This window comes from Doryrhamphus excisus, chromosome 10 (assembly GCF_030265055.1).
Source record: "Doryrhamphus excisus isolate RoL2022-K1 chromosome 10, RoL_Dexc_1.0, whole genome shotgun sequence".
In the NCBI taxonomy this organism is placed as follows: domain Eukaryota; kingdom Metazoa; phylum Chordata; class Actinopteri; order Syngnathiformes; family Syngnathidae; genus Doryrhamphus; species Doryrhamphus excisus.
Window position 1 is genome coordinate 13,378,011 of NC_080475.1, and position 20,296 is coordinate 13,398,306.

Sequence of the window (20,296 nt, forward strand, 5' to 3'; positions counted from 1 at the left end):
GTAGCTTGGCTAATTTTTCTAATGGGACGTCAGCAGTCGGCATTGGTTACATTAACATCCGGTAAAAGGCACAGCCGCACTAGCATGCTCTGCTAAACTAAGCTAACCCACCTAGTTTCCATTTGCGCTCCGTGACAGTTTCGACGAGTTTCAGGCTGTCATATTTATTTATTATTGTGACAAAATTAAGACAGTGGGATCTAATTTTGAGGCGCACCATAGGGTGGCGCAGCCCACACAGTGGTATTTTGGTGGGACTAGACTGCGCCGGCGCACCAGGGTAGAGTCCACATTTTCATATCTTATCATATTTATTAATTATCGTGACAAAATTAAGACAGTGGGGTCTAATTTTGAGGCGCACCATAGGGTGGCGCAGCCCACACAGTAGTATTTTGGTGGGCTGGACTGCGCCGAGATGGGCGTGGCGGCGCACCAGGAGAGGAGTCCACATTTTCAGCTTGGCGCAGGGACAATTTCATGACAAAACAGTGCACCAAAGGTGCGCCAAAGAAAGCTCGCCAGCTCCGACTTGGTCTATTCGGGGCACAGGTGAAACACACATAATTACATAATTAGTGTCCAGTATCTTAATATAAACAGTGGCTAACATATTTTTTACTAGCATGACGGTTAATAATGCTGAAATATTTGCTGTGGTTCCACCTTATACACTTGACATCAAATTACATCATTAAAAAAATATATTTCTCAGTAAATAATGTATGGATATCAAAGACAAAATTCAGGCCTATTATCCTTAACAGTTTGTCTCTTCAGACCCTTTGATATATTTATACTACTCTCAATCTTTGCCAACTGTGTGGCCTTAGCCATCTACATCCCCTTCCCTGGAGACGACTCCAATTCTACCAACCAAGAGCTGGTGAGTACAATTATCTTACATGCGCTGTGTGGTATTGTTTACCTTTGAGCAATGAGCAATTATTGATGGGGTTTCTTAGTTGTATATCAAATTGCAGGAGCTGGAAAACTTTATTGTAGTTTTCAGCAATTTCAAGTACATGTTAGAGTTCCCACAATAGTGTATTGGAAGTTTGTTTTCGAAAGTCTAGCCTTAATGCTAGAATGTATGTGTCTGTAGCTTTAATGGTTTAATTTCATTTGAACATGCATCAGATTACAATTGAATGCATCACGTAATCAGTTCACAGTTTCACATGTCCAAAAGGAGTAGGAAGAAGCAAAGCTTATTAAATCCTACCCCTCCATCTGGTACTTTTACAATAAGTAACTGTTACATTTGGTCACTTCCTGCTTTCCTAAAACAGTTAAAAATATATATATTTTATTAATTTTATTTTATTTTATTTTTTTTGTCACATACCGAAGTACGAGGTGATATGACCATACAGTGACATTTTTAATTTTTAAAATTTTTATTTTTGTCACATACCGAAGTACGAGGTGATATGACCATACAGTGCAATTTTTTATTTTTTAAATTTTTATTTTTGTCACATACCGAAGTACGAGGTGATATGACCTACAGTTACATTTTTCATTTTTTTTTAATTTTTATTCTTGTCACTTACCGAAGTACGAGGTGATATGACCATACAGTGACATAATGCTAACATAAATGCGAACTCTAGGAACTCTAATGCTAACATAAATGCTAACAAGCTGTGGTCGTCCATGCCTGTCTCTGCCTAATTATGCACTTTATACAATTTTACATGCAGTATACAGTAATTTATTTACATTAATGAATGGGACAGGAGGACACAAACGTCAGCAATACTAACGTACTAGCTATGTGAGCTAACATAGTGCTAACATTTTAACAGCAACATCATGTGATGTTAGCCTATTCACTGAAGCAATAACCACCATAGGTGTATAATAGATGGTGTTGGTGTCCTCAGAATACGTCTTTTAGTGCACCTTTCCCTGTGTGGAAATGGATGATGGAAGTGATGGATGGACAACAAAAAACGTAGCATGTTCCCTCAACAGATGGGGATTATTCACTGCACAATGAACTGTGTGTGTGTGTGTGTGTGTGAGAGAGTGTATGTTTTGCAACGTCTCAGCACTTGGATTTGATAAGTTTTCTTATAGGAAATGAATAGATCGAAATAATCCGTCCATCATAAAACCTTTCTTTAACCTTACAGACAACAAATCAGTCACATCATATTCCTAACTTACTCAATTTCACTGTCACCATGGCAACACAGCAGCCAGTGTTACTTTCCAAATGAAAGGAATCCATGCAAGAAAACACTTTGTTACGATACTGACATCACCGGTTGTTGCTGTTTGAGCGTCTGCTGCTGCTCAGAATGTGACGTAATATATTTGTGTGTGTGTGTGTGTTTTAGCAAGTATGTGGGACTGACTGTGTGAACATGCTGAAGGATTAAACTGGACAGTGGATTAGTTGACCATGAATGAGCATAGAGAGATCTTTCTATGGTGGATATAACAAGTCTACACATCCTCTGTTCAAATGTCTCTCTGTTTTTGTCAATCAATCAATGACACCAAGATTTTTCCACCATTAATGTGACCTATAACCAGTATAACTCAATTGGGGAAAAAAAGATGACATAATAATAATAATACAGTAAACCTCGGATATATCGGACTCGGATATATCGGAAATTTGCTCACAACGGACAGATAAAAAAGAACCAATTTTTCTGTAATGCATTTCCAATAAAAATTCATTGCATATATCGGATTTTTTATAACGGATTTCGCCTATTTCGGACAAAATCTCCAGTCCCGTTCCAATGCATTTCCATTAAATTTCCCTTGCATATATCGGATGGCCGCATCGTGGCGCTCCGATTCGCCGAATCGTGACAGGCCGCTATACGACGTCATTTGCAAGCGTTTGCAGCGTTGCCTGCGCGCCCAGGTACATTGGAAACATAGTCAAGGAAGTGCCTTTTTATAACGGATAAAATCCAATTTACGCATATACCGGATATAAATCCGATATATGCGTAAAACGGACATTTTCCGGTATACGTATATAACGAATTTCGCTTATATCGGACAAAACCAGTGGGAACAATTGAATCCGATATATCCGAGGTTTACTGGAATAATAATCATAATAATAATAATAATGATAATAATGATTATAATAATAATTAAAAAGTGGTAGAAAATAATAATAATAATAATGATAATAATGATAATAATGATAATAATGATAATAATGATAATAATGATAATAATGATAATAATGATAATAATGATAATAATGATAATAATAATAATGTGACAATGGCATTTGTCACTTCTTTGAAACAACCAAATTAAGATTATTGATTATTCATTTTCTACCGCTTATTCTCACAAGAGTTGTGAGGATAATACTGGAGTATCTGATACTGGTGCCAAACTGGTATTTCTGAAAACGGTGCTGTAGTTTAAACACTGCCCAAAATTGTACTTTAAAAATAAAAACATTAAAAAATTTGTGCAAAAAAAAATACCGTTTTACCTTTTTTTAATTTAGCAAAATGCATTAATACTTCAATAACATAAATGAATAATAAATATGAAATAGCTTGTTTGTCTATATGTGCCCTGTGATTGCCTGGCGACCAGTCCAGGGTGTACCTCGCCTCTCGCCTGAAAACTGCTGGGATAGGCTCCAGCACCCCCGCGACCCTCGTGAGGAAAAAGTGGTAGAGAATGAATGAATGAATGAATAAATATGAAATAAAGTTCAACAAATATAAATTTATCATTTATTCGTTGATTGTAATATTGATGTTCAGAAATCAGGTGTCCATGAACGCACCACGTTAGTGGATAATGAGAGAACTGTGTGCGGGTTTACCATTCATTCATTCATTTTCTACCGCTTATCCTCATGAGGGTCGCTTAGGTGCTGGAGCCTATCCCAGCTGTCTTCGGGCGAGAGGCGGGGTACAAGCTGTACAAGCTATTAGCTGTATAAGCTGAGTGGGACCAATCAGTGGAGTGAATGTGCCTGGAGGCGGGCCGTGGGTGGAATAAATTGAAACAAACTGTTTTGGAAATCCAAGGTATCCTGTATTAAAATACAGCTGGAATAGGTGCAGATTCTGGAAGATCTAGAATGCTTTCTGGGCGGGTTATTGTGTGTAGCTGCTCTATAGGAGTCTGCAACTCAATACAAAGGGCCAAAAAATGAGCATAATAGGTCTCCTTTAATAACTGGGAAACATTCATTCATTTTCTACCGCTTATCCTCATGAGGGTTGCGGGGGGGGGGGGGGGGGGGTGGTGCTGGAGCCTATCCCAGCTGTCTTCGGGCAAGAGGCGGGTACACCCTGGACTGGTGGCCAGCCAATCACAGGGCACATATAGACAAACAACCATTCACACTCACATTCATACCTATGGACAATTTGGAGTCGCTAATTAACCTAGCATGTTTTTGGAATGTGGGAAAACCCACGCATGCACGGGGAGAACATGCAAACAGAGACATGCAAACATCCACACAGAGATGGCCGAGGTTGGAATCGAACTCGGGTCTCCTCGCTGTGAGGCCTGCGTGCTAACCACTTCTGGATTATTACTAGCCGGATTATTGATTATTGATTCATTATTTGATTGCGCCATTGATAACCAATTCATTTGGCAAATATTGTTCCAATAGCAGACGAAAGCACATTCAACTATCATGTGAGTCATCTGCAAACCAGCAGATCAATTAACTGTATCGGTGATTAACTGCAGCAGCGTGTTGACCCAGCAAGTTGTGTGCCTTCAGGGCCAGTATTGAAACCCTCTTTTAATACACCCTGACACACATTTCACACTTTACAACTGTCGGCGTGGGTGTTTAAACTCATCATAAATTCTAAATGGAGGGGGGGGGGGGGGATCTACCTTGTTATTAAAATCTATAAGCTGGTTTGTTGTCACGCCTAACACGGCGTGCAAGGAGCGTGATGGCTGACTTCACGTTTGTTCACGCTTCATGTATCCTCCTTGTTTACACACTGTTAAAGCTCACTGGCATGGAGCTGCAAGCATTTGGATAAACAGCGGCAAACCAGGAAATGTCTGAGATTATGCTACCATTAGAGTTTTTTATATTTTTTATATACCGATATAGACTGAAAATTACTTATCTCGATATATGTGATCAATATAAACAAACCGAGTTGATGACTGCGCGTCGGGGCGGATATATATATATGATGGGTGAACATTTGTGTTTGGAAATATTTACTCGGCACACCGCTCAATCATGGCACAAAATTATTATAATTATAAAATTATAATTATAAAATTATATATTACATCATAAACACATAAACAATCCTCTCCAGACCTAAACAGGTTGAAATGGCGATAAACTCTAGCGAAAGTTAGCTAAAGCTGGCAGAAGTTAGCTTGTATCATAAAAAAAAATTCATAGTTGGAATTGCATGGGTGACTACATCTTCTTTCATCACAAGCACAGGCATTAAGTAGCAATGTATGCAGAGGCTGACATCCTATTAGCCAGATTGTTACCAGTAAATAAATGTGCTTTACAATTTGAGACAAGTGTATTTCATTATATGACTTACTGTTCTAAGATATTACCAACTGACCGCATCTGTATATTAGTACCTTTTCTTGAATTACTGCCAACAATTTCTAGCTTATCTGAGATTATGCTACCATTAGAGTTGGGCAATATTTTTTATATACCGATATAGATTCTTCCAATGATAAGAAAATTACTTATCCCGATATATAAACATCAACAAACCGAGTTGATGACTGCGCGTCGGAGCGGATATATATGATGGGCAAATGTTTGTTTTTGGAAAATATTTACTCGGCACACTGCGCAATCATGGCACAAAATTATTATAATTATAAAATTATATATTACATTATAAACACTGAACAATCCCCTCTAGACCTAAAAAGGTTGAAATGGCGATAAACACTAGCAGAAGTTAGCTGAAGCTAGCAGGGGTTAGCTTGTATCATTAAAAAAAATTCACAGTTGGAATTGCATGGGTGACTACATCTTCTTTCATCACAAGCAAATGCATTACCGTTTTTGTTGAAGATTTAGTAGCAATGTGTACATCCTATTAGAAAAGTTTGCCATTAAATAAATGTGCTTTACAATTTATTTTACAAGTTGTCTTTACAAACAAGACAAGTGTATTTCATTATATGACTTACATTACTATCATTTGAACATTCAAAGAATATTTTCTGAATATGTTAGCTTTAGCCACTTAGTTAGCCACTTAGTTAGCCACTCGTATCGTTGCGTTTGCGTTAACTGTCGGTGTGTTTTTCCCTAACAAAGCTTCCCCGAGACATCTGTGATCATACGTTTTTATTAGAGCGTGCTCCCGTCGTTATGAGTCATTTCCTTCCTCTGCTGGGCTGTCACTCCTCTTCATCATTATCATGTGCTAAATATAGACTCTTGCAAGCAAAAAAAAAACAAAAAAAGGAAAAAATAAAATAATAATTGTCAGCTAAACTGGCTGAATGCTGAATGACACTCATACCGGCATTCCTGTTAGACATGTTGGAATAATGGCTGACGATTTACAAGCATGGTTGTTTTGGATAGTGACAGACATGATATATGCGATTTTTCATAATTTTATGTGATGCTATTGCATTTACACGCAGGGGGCTAAATTGATTCACATGCGACAGGTTTGCTGCCCAAACGTGCTGTGCATTAAAACAGGAAGTAAGAGTTGATATACTGTTGTGCTTCCAAACAACAATGCTTATGCTACACCATATGCTAAATTAAGAGAGTGTTAATGCTAATTAATTAGGGTGTAACACTGATTTTAACTGAGGTTTGCAGTTCTTTGAATGTTGTTGTGGGGTCTTTTGTGACCTCTTGAATGAGGCGTAGCTGTGGTGTCAGTGTCATTTTGGTTGGCTGGACACTCCTGGGAAGTTTCATCACAGTTCCTTGTTTTCACTATTTGTGGATAATGGCTCTCACTGTGGTTTGCTAGAGTCCCAATGCTTTAAACAGTAGCTTACTAAAAAGTCATTCATTCAGTCCTCTCCTGAGAAGGTATGACTCTGTACTGCTGCCCATTGCCCCATGTGTGCTGTCTTGACTGTTATGCAAGTGTTTGTGTGTTTTTAAATGCAGCCCGGAGGGGGGCTTCACAGATTTTTTTTTAGTAAGTAGGTGACAGATGTCGGTATAGGTCCATTGGGCGACTGCTTAGCATCCAAAGACCCAGGGACCACAGACTCTGCTGGGAATTTGGGGCAAAAGCACAAACACATACATGCGTACACACCGAGTGACATTTTCCAGCTTAATCTGCTGAAGTGCACCATTCAAAAGGCAGATTTTGAAATGAATGAATCTAGGCTTGTATATATAAGTTAGTCTTAGCATCATTTACTTACTTTTATTAAAGCACAATGATGCTGCAATAATTCACTTTGGATAAATAATAATAATCAGTAATATGTGAGACACTTTTTATGAATTTGTTGAAAACAAAAATGCACCAGAAATATCACCGCCAATAAAAATTTATGACATAAAAATAAACACATTTTATTAATTATGAAAATATTATTTTTGACACATTTAATTAAAAATAAAAATATTATATGAGTATCAATACAGTGGTGCCTTCTTTAAAGTCATTAAGGTGTTTCAGACTCAAACCAAAACGGACTCTAACCAAAGCAACTTTTCCCACAGAAAATAATGTAAATCCAATTCATCTGTTCCAGACACCCGGACATGTTAAACTTCCAAAATGATGACGGTCTTCTTTTTAAGCTGTAAAGTTCAGAGTTCAAGTCTTGCATCCTTGTCTTGGAACAGTCCATTGCCTTTCCTGTGGTCCATATGTTTGTTATGCCGCGTATCTCTCTACAATTTATGATATAAACAAACACTGCCCGCGGCTCACAATGCACGATCACGTGCACGTTTCGCAGGTTTTCATCCAAGATGGCGGTGTAAACTAACCAACCTGTTTTGGATGCTAACCAAGCGGGCAAACGCAAGCCAAAGCACAATTTTAGCAAAAATAAACCAAAAAAAAGTGCTAACCAAGTTACCCTGACCTAGAGAATTCTAATTTAATCTAGAATATTGGAAACGACTGCTTTGAGAAACATTAATTTTGTGGTAAAGAGGAAAAACAATATAAAAATACAATTAAAAAAAACTTTATTTTGTCATTTTTAGGTAAATGATACAAATAAAATTTTGAGTTAAAGCAGATTTTTATCAAAGCATGAATGAATTTGAGCTTAACCAGGGAAAATTACATGCAAATTTAAGTTATTTAAGTTTTTCTGTCTTATTGTGCATTAGCAACATAGCAAAGGCGTCTTATTCTTCTTATCCTCTTGCATGTATTAAAGTTCACTAGTGTGTCGTCGCCATCTAATTCCTGTGAGAGTCCACTGGTCATAGCCAGCATTGAATGAAAGTGGCAGATTGAATGAGCAGGAAATGTGACGAGGAGATTACGTGTTACAGTTAAGCAGGTTTATGGTGAGTGGGACAAATGAGAACGTAAATCTCTGCGTGGGTGAATTTGTTCACCAGGATGCTTGGGGCTGAGCACAGGGAAGACGCTGCGCTAGGATGGTATCAATATGCTTATATATATGCGCAACACTTGTTTTTGTTCCTATTTTCCATGAGCTGAACTCAAAGATATTAAGTTTTCCATGTAGACCAAAGGCCATTTTCTTTCCAATATTGTTCACATATCTGTCTAAATGTACGTTATTTGTGTTATCATTCACAATCCTTATGCCAAACATGAAGAACCACGAAATCCAAAGAAATTCAGCTGAATAGGTGCAGATTCTGAAAGAACTAGAAAGCTTTGTGTGCGGGTTATTGTGTGTAGCAGCTCTATAGGAGTCCACAACTCAATACAAAGGACTAAAAAATTAGCATAGTAGGTCCCCTTTAAAACAATATCGAAACTTCTATTCGAGGTGCAGCATAGATATCGGGATAGATATGGAATGGCTGTATCTTCCAGCACAAGACGTGTACTCCAGTACTCGGGTAAAAAAAAAATGCTGAAAGCAAACTAGCATCTTGTTGAAATTGAGAGTTACATAGATAGCTGACATGAGGATGGGCTAGCAAGGCGTTGTGTAAATCTGCCAGATAAATATTGTCTTTCGTGCTAGCTGCTAAAATAACAATATCACTTTAGCTTGGTTATTATAGAAGTCCATTATGTAAATTGGACACTCTTAGTATTTATTTTTAGTTTATTTTGTGAGGGATTTAGCGTCAAAATACATACTCCCATGACGTAAATTGTTAGCTAGCTAATATTAACTTGTTTTCTCTGGCTATAATGCACAGAAAAAGGAAAGAAATATGTTTGTGTTTCACATAAGGACTGTGAATGATGGGCGGAAAAAAAAGTGCAGTTCTCCCTTAAAGGGATTGCTGCTAAGAGGTGGAAATTAAAAGTGTGTATTTCTGATTAATCCCAAAAAATAACCACCTGATTAATCGATTCATTCATTCATTCATTTTCTACCGCTTTTTCCTCACGAGGGTTGCGGGGGTGCTGGAGCCTATCCCAGCTGTCTTTTGGGCGGGAGGTGGGGTACACCCTGGACTGGTGGCCAGCCAATCACAGGGCACATATAGACAAACAACCATTCACACTCACATTCATATTTATACAATTTTGGAGTGGCCAATTAACCTAGCATGTTTTTGGAATGTGGGAGGAAACCGGAGTACCCGGAGAAAACCCACGCATGCACGGGGAGAACATGCAAACTCCACACAGAGATGGCCGAGGGTGGAATCGAACCCTGGTCCTCCTAGCTGTGAGGTCTGCGCGCTAACCGTTATTATAGAAGTCCGTTATGTAAATCGGACATTCTTGGTATTTTTTTTTTTCGTTTATTTTGTGAGGGCTTTAGCGTCAAAATACGTACTCCCATGACATCCATTGTTAGCTAGCTCATATTAACTTGTTTTCTCTGGCTATAATGCACAGAAAAAGGAAAGAAATATGTTTGTGTTTCACATAAGGACTGTGAATAACGGGCAAAAAAAAGTGCAGTTTTCTTTTAAAGGGATTGCTGCTAAGAGGTGGAAATTAAAAGTGTTTATTTCTGATTAATCCCAAAAAATAACCACCCGATTAATCGCTTATGAAAATAAATTAAACAGTTTAAAAGGACATGTTTAGGATTATTCGGCCTTGGCGGAGGTCTATATTGTTGTCTGGTTGCTCCTTTCTTCACCTTGTTGACAAGCGCAGCTGGTTACTATGGCGACTGTAACTATAGAGACCCGCGGGAGAGTGCTGCCTGAGTGCTCTCAATATGAGATGGAGGAAATTGTGAGAATAGGCCAGAGGAGGTCCTAATGATGATGAGTTAAGAAGGGTGAAAACAGGAGAAAGAACAAGGCGATGACAGGATTGTCTGGAGTGATGATTAGAATCCTCTAGAATGAGAGCTTTGAATCAAATAGGGAGAGAGAGAGAGAGAGAGAGAGCATAAAAATGGCTTTCTGAAGTCCTCAAAGGACCGTATGAATTGCTTAACAAAACAACATTTTGGGAAAAAGGTTTGTACCATGAAACAACCACAAAAATCAACAACTTCCATCACATCCTGTTTAGAGGTAACAATAGTGCAGCCTTAATCTTATTGAGGCCAATGACATGACAGTCTAATAGGAGCTAATTAGCCTGCTGCTGGCTGTTTCCACATACCGCACACGCCATACAAATACACTATTATTATTAAAACTACTTTTTTTATATGGAATCTCCATTTATCTTAATGTTTTAGTATGTTTTTTTTATGCAAGTCACAAAGACTGGTAAAGCCAAGTCGCTGGATAACAACTATCTCTAAATGTTGTGAGTTGAATCATTCATTCATTTTTTTTTATAGAGCTTATCTTCACTAGTGTCACGCGGGGGGTGCTGGAGCCTATCCCAGCTGTCTTCAGGCGAGAGGTGGCCAGCCAATCACAGGGCACATATAGACAAACAACCATTTACACTCAGCTCACAGGAAACATGCAATCTATTCCTGTGTCATGAATAGGAGTATGAAATTAAATGACAATTACATTAAACACAGCAGCAGGCTAACCCAAGCATCATGCTTGTGATCCACCTGCATTCATTCATTCATTTTCTACCGCTATCCCAGCTGTCGTCAGGCGAGAGGCGGGGTACACCCTGGACTGGTGGCCAGCCAATCACAGGGCACATTCACACTCACATTCATACCTATGGACAATTTGGAGTCGCCAATTAACCTAGCATGTTTTTGGAATGTGGGAGGAAAGCAAAGTACCCGGAGAAAACCCACGCACGAACAAGCGTAGAATCGAACCCATATGCTGATTGTCATGGAACTCGGCCCATACCGATCGGTGGCCAAAAAGGTACTTTTTGTTCCTTTTGGATCAAAATATGTTCAGTTTGTTTTCATTCATTCATTCATTTTCTACCGCTTATCCTCACGAGGATTGTGGGAGGTGCTGGAGCCTATCCCAACTGTCTTCGGGCGAGAGACACCCTGAACTGGTCACCAGCCAATCACAGGGCGCATATAGACAAACAACCATTCACACTCACATTCATACCTATGGACAATTTGGAGTCGCTAATTAACCTAGCATGTTTTTGGAATGTGGGAGGAAACCGGAGTACCTGGAGAAAACCCACATATGCACGGGGAGAACATGCAAACTCCACACAGAGATGACCGAGGGTGGAATTGAACTCGGGTCTCCTACCTGTGAGGCCTGCGTGCTAACCCCTTGTCCACCGTGCAGGCCGTGTTTTCATTTTTAAAAATATATTATTCCGAACCCAAATTTATAAATTTATTCCACACAAGGCCCGCCTCCAGGCACTCCTAAGCACTCTGGAGGACTTCCGGATACATAGGTTCGTGTGTTCTGAGTGCAGGCAATCTGCAGCCCATATAAGGAAGTCTGCACATTGATGTCAGTAGAACTCAGCGTTACAAAAAACTCTGTAAAACCATAATTTAACGCCAGAATACAACAATGAAACAACATTTATAGGTCAGTAAAGTGGAAAAGTCTGTGACACATAATTTTCTTTTAAAAGCCAGTACTTCAAACTGTATAAAACTGTAACAAGCACCTTTATACATAGTGATGCTAACGTATCCCAAACTGGGTTATTCTGGTTGGTGCCCAAGAGCAGAGCATTGTGGGACAGTCCCAAGGCATTGAGTGTTGTGTCAGCTTCAATTATTGTCACCGAGGTTAGTGGCATCAAGTGAACCTGTGTGTGTGTGTGTGGGGAGGTGTGGGGTGTGTGTGTGTGGGGGGGGGGGCAGCGCCAGCCCTTCACTCTGATCAATGTAACTGCATTTTCACACACTGATGGACCAACCATATACAAAGAAATAGTAATGTATATCAATTTAATAATACATAAAGGCAGTTCATCTATTAGGTTGTCCTGTGTTGTACAAATGTAGAAAAAAACTGCAATGTGTTACTTCTTGGTAAAACTGCAAAGTTTCACACAACATAATGTAGCACTTCCAAAGCACAGCCAGTTCAGCAGTGTTGCCACCAATTTTTGGGACTTTTGAGTGATTTCCTCTTGTCTTATTACCCCGTAGCTACGTACCCTGCAACTCTTAGAATACTGCATCAGGTCCAGGTACTACTCCTTATTAATTCAGTTGTACAAATATAACTTTGGAGATTACAATGAGTAAATCAATATAATAATCAAGTTATTTGTTATTAATTGAAGTTATTTAGAGTGAGTGGTGTTGTCCACACTGACGTAGAAGCACTGAGCGGATTTTATGATGTTGTTGGGACCAATGATGATTATGTCACAGAGTTCAATTCCACCCTCGGCCATCTCTGTGTGGAGTTTGCATGTTCTCCCCGTGCATGCGTGGGTTTTCTCCGCGTACTCTGGTTTCCTCCCACATTCCAAAAACATGCTAGGTTAATTGGCGACTCCAAATAGTCCATAGGTATGAATGTGAGTGTGAATGGTTGTTTGTCTATATGAAGACAGTGACTGAGGTGAGTCCAAGGAAATTCAGCTAGAATAGGTGCAGATTCTGGAAGATCTAGAAAGTTTTCGGTGCTGGTTATTGTGTGTAGCTGCTCTATAGAAGTCCAAGGTATTTGTCCATAGATATGAATGTGAGTGTGAATGGTTGTTTGTCTATATATGCCCTGTGATTGGCTGGCCACCAGTCCAGGGTGTACCCCGCCTCTCGCCCGAATACAGCTGGGATAGGCTCCAGCACCCCGCAACCCTTGTGAGGATAAGCGCTAGAAAATGAATGAATGAATAATAATAATAATTTATTATTAGTAGTATATAAAATATTTAAATATAAATATTTAAATATAAAATATTTAAAAAGAAATATAAAATAATAAAAAATAATAGCAGCAATAATAATAATAGTAATATATTTTTTCTTAATATTATTACATAAAATATTTAAAAAGAAATATAAAATAATAAATAATAATAGCAGATTGCATGACACTTTTACAGATACAATAATTCCAGGTTACGTGTAAAATATATAGTCTGCCCCCCCCTCCCCGCCATCAATTTTGTTAAATCCATGCAGCCTGCGAGTCAAAAAGTTTGCCCCCCCCCCGCCTTAAAATCAAATACAACATGACACCAACAGGTGGAACCTAGGAGGAAAACAACACACGTTTCCCCTTCCTGTTACCATTGAGCAAGATTCCCAAATCATTGAGGATTCATCTGCAAACATAATCTAGGACATTTATCCTCTGCCGTTCTCTTTCCTGGCTTAGGACAGAGTACGCAGAATTTCTTGTCCGCCTCCCAAAACAGAGGATTTGACGGCTTACAGGATGTGCTGCTTGCTCCTCCTTAAATCAATTAAGCTGCTTTGCTTTCTCTCTGCATGGAGCGCCCCGGGTCTGTGTTCTGTTGTCATTAGTGGAGGCTTAAATCTTAAAGTCAGGGAAGGTAAAGATGAAGAAAAAGCAGAAAAAAATTCACTTATTTCCCACCGTGAGTAAAACCACAGGTAATTGATTAGTTTAACAGTTTTTGGTAGGTTGTTCTGTGACACAGAACCATGCAATCCTAACGGATTAATAGAGTGTAGACCTCCCACAATAGCCACGTATACATGGACCCAAATATTCCAATTCCATTCGGTTTATTTGCTCAAACGGAAAGAATCTAACTTTTGTATACACTTCAGAGAAAAGTGCCAAACCGAATGAATATATAATGGGATTCCCAGGGGTGGAATATTCCTTTCCCCAATCCGATTGAGGTATCTTGTACCCGCTCAAATGGAAAGTTGTCAGACTGCGTTCTTCCTTGTGGTGTTTTTCTTCTTCTGTTGTTTATTGGCAGTTGGCAAGCAGCTTTCGTGTATATTAGCGCCATCTGTGGAACAGAATCTAAACCCTTCTATACGCCATTCACAAGTCCAGTTTTATTAAAAAAGAAAATATATATCTTTATAAAACATGTGCCGAGTTTAATTATAAAATATTAGCAAGATTGAACTTTATCTTTTCCTGTTCCCGGGTGCGTTCTTTCAGCGAATGCTGAGATATGACTAACACGCAGCTCGAGACGTTCTTCGATTTAAAAAAAATGGAGGCCAGCAATCGGCACTGCACTGCTGCGGAAAGTTTGTTTTTCATCCAAACTAAATTTCAAGACTGGACGAACGGAAAAACTGGCAATACGGAGTTATTCCAACAAGTGAAAGAAAAACTCAAGGAAGTCGGTCTCACGTGATGTTGATGTTTACGTTTTACTGCGTATGCCCCATTGACTATTCTGGTTGATTATAGCGGCGCATGTAGACTAGAGATTGGAATATTCCTTTCCATGTATACCATTGCTTTCGGAAAGGTCATTGGGAAAGATTCCATTCGGAAAGAGAAAAACTCCTCATGTAAACGTGGCTAATGTCGAGCTGTGAACAAAAAGGAAAAATAAATTGTCCACATTAGCAGCTGCTTATACATACCACAGGTCTATTGTGTTTCGTTGGGATCTATTGTATAATTTTGGCATAATCCTGCAAAAACATTCCAAAAAAATCCCGCTTCTGACACCAAAAATGGGTAGCAATAGCTAGTAAACTCATACAGGCACAAGTCTAATATAAAATTATTAAAAAATTACATTGGGCGACTCCCATTGGCTGGCGGGTATGGGGGCGGGACCATGGCCAGAAATGCAACGTGATAGCATCCATTGAGAACTCAACATTGTAGCTTAGCTAGCTCATATGAGCTAATTGAAACAGTTGATGCTATGTACAGAACACCTTTACCAAACCCTTATGAAAGTCATGAAAGTCAAGTTTTGCCAAGTCTTATAAAATGAAATCGGTGTGTTCCAATGATGTGCATTGTTAGCAAGCTCATATTAAGTTGTATTCTGGCGTTATAATGTACAGAACAAGTACAAGTTTTAGATTGAAGTCTTAGTATTAATGTACTTAGTCTTTATACCTCTCAGTATAAGCCAAGTATACCTCACTGTACTATTCTTAAGTATATAAAATATAGTTTATAAAAGTAAACTACACTTAAATAAACTTCTTTTTGCTAAGGTATTGATTTTCAACCACTGATTTATTTTATTTGAGGTCAAAAGTCATCGGACAAATTATTAAAATTATTAATAAAATTATTAAATATTAAAATTAATTATTTCCACTGGCCCGTTAATGTAAATTTGTTATTTAAAAAAATAATTATGGATATTACATCTTTGTGATGTGGTGTATTATTGCACAGATAACCATCTTGAGTGTCCCAACTTCAAGTCTCATTCGCTGCCCACACATGAAAAAAAAAAAAGGAGGCTGATTTCCATGGCAACCTTATCCCTAGTACTGCAGCAGTACTATAAGATGCACAAGGACATTACTGTGATGCTCACTCGTAGGCCTGGGTGATACTTTATAGCAATTTTATTGATTTAAAAAAATATTGCAGATTATTTTAAAAAATTCTCCCCTGATGTGGTGCACCTTTTGCTTCCGGCAGTTTCTGTAGCTTTGCCCTCCCTCGTGTTTCCTTTTCTTAACAGAGATACATACAGAGCAGCAACATGGCTACCAAGTAGTATTGGAGCGATATGGACCTTTGCGTGTATCATATCTTTGGGATGTATCACAATATAACGATATAAAATGATTTCAAATTTAAATTAATCTGAGTCTTGTATAAAAAGAAGCTCCACCCCCATAGGCAGATTTTTTAACCCGACAATACAGACTGGATTTGTGCTGTTCTCTCTCAATCTCCCAATATAACTACTTACGTTATTGAAGAGTTTTCTGTTATTTTGGGACTTAACAGTGAAAGCACATTGTTGTGCAGTTTCTGTGTTGTGACTGACCAGCATCCACACCACCCCCCCGTTTTACAGAGCGGGATTTAAAACGTAAATGCTTGTTAATCATCATGAAATTACTAATTACACTCAAGCCTGACTCGGACTCAGTCACATATCTGTCAGTGAGTCGGAACGTGTGATGGAAGAACATCCATCCATTTTCTATGCTGCTTATCCTTATTAGGGTCGTGGAGGGGGTATGCTGGCGTCTATCCCAGCTGACTTTGGGCGACTGACTTTGCAACTGTTTGCTCATGGTTCTGTAGTTTGGTGTAAAAGTCCCTCCTCCTTCTGGTGGAGAGGGAAATCCTGACTTCTGTGTTTACGGAGCATTTACGGTGAAAGAAAGAAGGATAGAAGTGGTCATAGTGTACATTCATTCATTCATTCATTCATTTTCTACCAGTTTTCCTCACGAGGGTCGCGGGGGTGCTGGAGCCTACCCCAGCTGTCTTTGGGCGAGAGGCGGGGTACACCCTGGACTGGTCACCAGCCAATCACAGGGCACATATAGACAAACAACCATTTACACTCAGCTCACGGGAAACATGCAATCTATTCCTGTGTCATGAATAGGAGTATGAAATTAAATGACAATTACATTAAACACAGCAGCAGGCTAACCCAAGCATCATGCTTGTGGTCCACCTGCATTCATTCATTCATTTTCTACCGCTATCCCAGCTGTCGTCAGGCGAGAGGCGGGGTACACCCTGGACTGGTCGCCAGCCAGCCAATCACAGGGCACATATAGACAAACAACCATTCACACTCACATTCATACCTATGGACAATTTGGAGTCGCCAATTAACCTAGCATGTTTTTGGAATGTGGGAGGAAACCGGAGTACCCGGAGAAAACCCACACATGCACGGGGAGAACACTCCACACAGAGATGGCCGAGGGTGGAATTGAACCCTGGTCTCCTAGCTGTGAGGTCTGCACGCTAACCACACGACCACCGTGCAGCCCGGTCGTAGTGTACATTAATTATTAATTCTAACAGGACATAACAGGACCCTGTTGTTTGTTTTACCTACACATGGTGATAGCATGTGAGCTATCTTTGGGTAAGGATTACCAGATTATTTTGTGGAGGTGCGAGTTTGAAATCCTTTTGTCTGCCTCCCACACATCGTCAAACAGCGATGCTTGAAGATGTCAGCGAGGGAGGTCAAGGGGAGTTTAATTCACAACACATTGCCGAGCCTTCTGGCAGTAGACAGCGCAGCCACCGTACAGATGATGCTGTCTGTGATATACCACCATAGAAAGAACAAGTAGAGGCGTGTTTGGGGCTTTGTGGCCAGTGTTGTTGGAACCCGGGGGTCAGAGGGGGAGTGGCTCTTGCTAAAGTCCGAGCGCCACTGACCCAGTTGGCCCACTTCACCCCTGTAGCTGGCCTCATCATTATTGCAGAAGAGGCCCACCATGTTTGTGTCATTAGTAAACTTAATGATGTGGTTGGTGCTGGAATTGGGCACAGTCATGGATCACAATTCACAATTTCAGTTTTCCTGTCTTCGACTGAGGATTGCGTCTGATTCTTGTTGTAGCGTTAGCATTTCTAACTCCGTCTTTGTTCTTGTCACTTCTAATTGATCCCGAGCATCTGTCTTAGCATCTCTGGCTTGATTCTGAGCATTCCTGGCAGCCTTTTCCGTTTTTAGCTTAGCCTCTTGGCTAATGCACGATGCCCTTACTTTGGCAGCTTCTGCTTTAGGCCTAACAAGGACTGCACTTGCCGATGATGTTGACATCTCGCAGGTTCCGTTGTGACTTGCTGCCATGTTAGTAACTTTGAAACTAAATTGAGAAATTGACTCGTTGTAGTGTTCTGAAAACTGGAAAATATTGAAAAATATTTCCCTGAAAATTAAGGGATTTTTCATTGCTAATGCCGCTTGTGTCTAGAAAACCAACCAGGCAGACCGCCTGCCCACCAGTCAACCAATTATGAAAAATATTGAATACACATATAGAAAATTCATGATTATTATAGTTTTTTTGTTTGTTTTGTTTCCACAAAAGTCCAAAAAAATGCAGGCCGCACTTTGAACAACCCTTGTTTACATATTTCACAGGGAGGGGGAGTGTTAAAGTGTGTCCATGATGTGTTATCCTAGCACGTATTATGAAATGACACCCGCTATAACCACAGGCTGGAGGCATGCTTCCACAGTGGTGCACACACACCGGGTTGAGAAGGTGCACTCCGCCTTGTTGATTACACAGTAAAATATAATAGTATAATAGTAATAGTAATATTTTTACTGGTTTCTAGTCTATTATCCCGCATAAAAATAGCATAAATGATAGGTTATATGGAAAAATATTGTCAAACAGTCCATTGAGGTTTGTACATACAAATGTAGAAAATAACAATCAATTCCCTTTCAGTAGAGGATTCTTCCTTTTCTCTTCCTTTTCTCAGGCCGCACTTTGAACATCCCTTGTTTACATATTTCACAGGGAGGGGGGAGTGTTAAAGTGTGTCCATGATGTGTTTTTGTAGCACGTATCATAAAATGACACCCGCTATAACCACAGGCTGGAGGCATGCTTCCACAGTGGTGCACACACACCGGGTTGAGAAGGTGCACTCCGCCTTGTTGATTACACAGTAAATACATGATGAAAGAAACACTTCATTGCTTTTTTTTTAGTGATTGGCCAATCACAGAGTATGAAAAATGAATACATAATGAGGATTTTACGGCTAATGAGGAGTTGTATTCGTTTCATGCTCATACTTGGCAAAAATGCATTATCCATATGTGGCTCATCTTTATAGTTATAATCACACATTTCCTCTCTGCCATTAGTGATAACCTTCTGTGGTGACTTCACACTAAAATAACACAAATAAGCCAAAGAAAAAGCAAATATTATTTAATTTCTAAAAGGCATATTTTTCTGTAAACTGTACCTAATGTAGGGCGGCGCGGCGGGCTAGTGGTTAGCGCGCAGACCTCACAGCTAGGAGACCAGGGTTCAATTCCACCCTTTGTTTGCATGTTCTCCCCGTGCACCCGTGCATGCGTGGATTTTCTCCGGGTACTTCCAAAAACATGCTAGGTTAATTGGCGACTCCAAATTGTCCATAGGTATGAATGTGAGTGTGAATGGTTGTTTGTCTATATGTGCCCTGTGATTGGCTGGCGACCAGTCCAGGGTGTACCCAGCCTCTCGCCCGAAGACAGCTGGGATAGGCTCCAGCACCCACGCGACCCTTGTGAGGAAAAGCGGTAGAAAATGAATGAATGAATGAATGTACCTAATGTATATGTATATACTTAGTACAATAGTACAGCAAACACAATCAAGGTAGGCCTATGATTTATTTGACTTCAACCAACACTGTTATTATTATTATTATTATTATTGAAGAAACAAAAAATAATAATTTTGTGTAATATTCAATCAAACCACTCAACACAAAGCTTCTTTTACCGCGCATGAACGTCAACTCTGTGTGCGTCCCCTGCAAGAGCACTTGTGCTTGCCCCCTCTAAATCAGCAGCATGAGTGCTAAGCTTAATGGACCTCTAAAGCTGCCAACTCGCTGACCTTTTTGCATGTAGAGAGACTGGGAAACTGTGTATGTGTGTGTTTGTTTGTGTGGGAGACGCACAGGGACACATGGAGGCGAGATGCACATCCAGCAATAAAAGGTGTTTGCTATAAGGGGGGGGATTGTGCCAAATGAAGTGACAACAAACCAGCACAAAGGATATTATAGGACTGCGTCCGGGATTGTCCAAACTCAGGAATCTGTCTCTATTAGCAGAGCATGTTACCATGGGAACGTGCAGGCTGAATTTGTGTCAGCTTTGAAATATGCTTTTAGAGGAAATTTTATTTTTGTTTAGTTGTCGGCATGTCTGATTTTGAATGACTAATATGT

At 39.6% G+C, this 20,296-nt stretch overlaps 1 protein-coding gene across 14 annotated transcripts in view; it reads left to right on the plus strand.

Annotated features, from left to right (window-relative positions):
- cacna1db (calcium channel, voltage-dependent, L type, alpha 1D subunit, b) overlaps nucleotides 1–20,296 on the plus strand; it is a 69,832-nt gene that overhangs the window by 4,772 nt on the left and 44,764 nt on the right. For all 14 annotated transcript variants that reach the window (XM_058085078.1, XM_058085080.1, XM_058085081.1 and 11 more), the window contains exon 3: nucleotides 781–886. In XM_058085078.1, coding sequence (XP_057941061.1) covers nucleotides 781–886 — 106 coding nt within the window. The remainder of the gene's footprint in view (nucleotides 1–780; nucleotides 887–20,296) is intronic.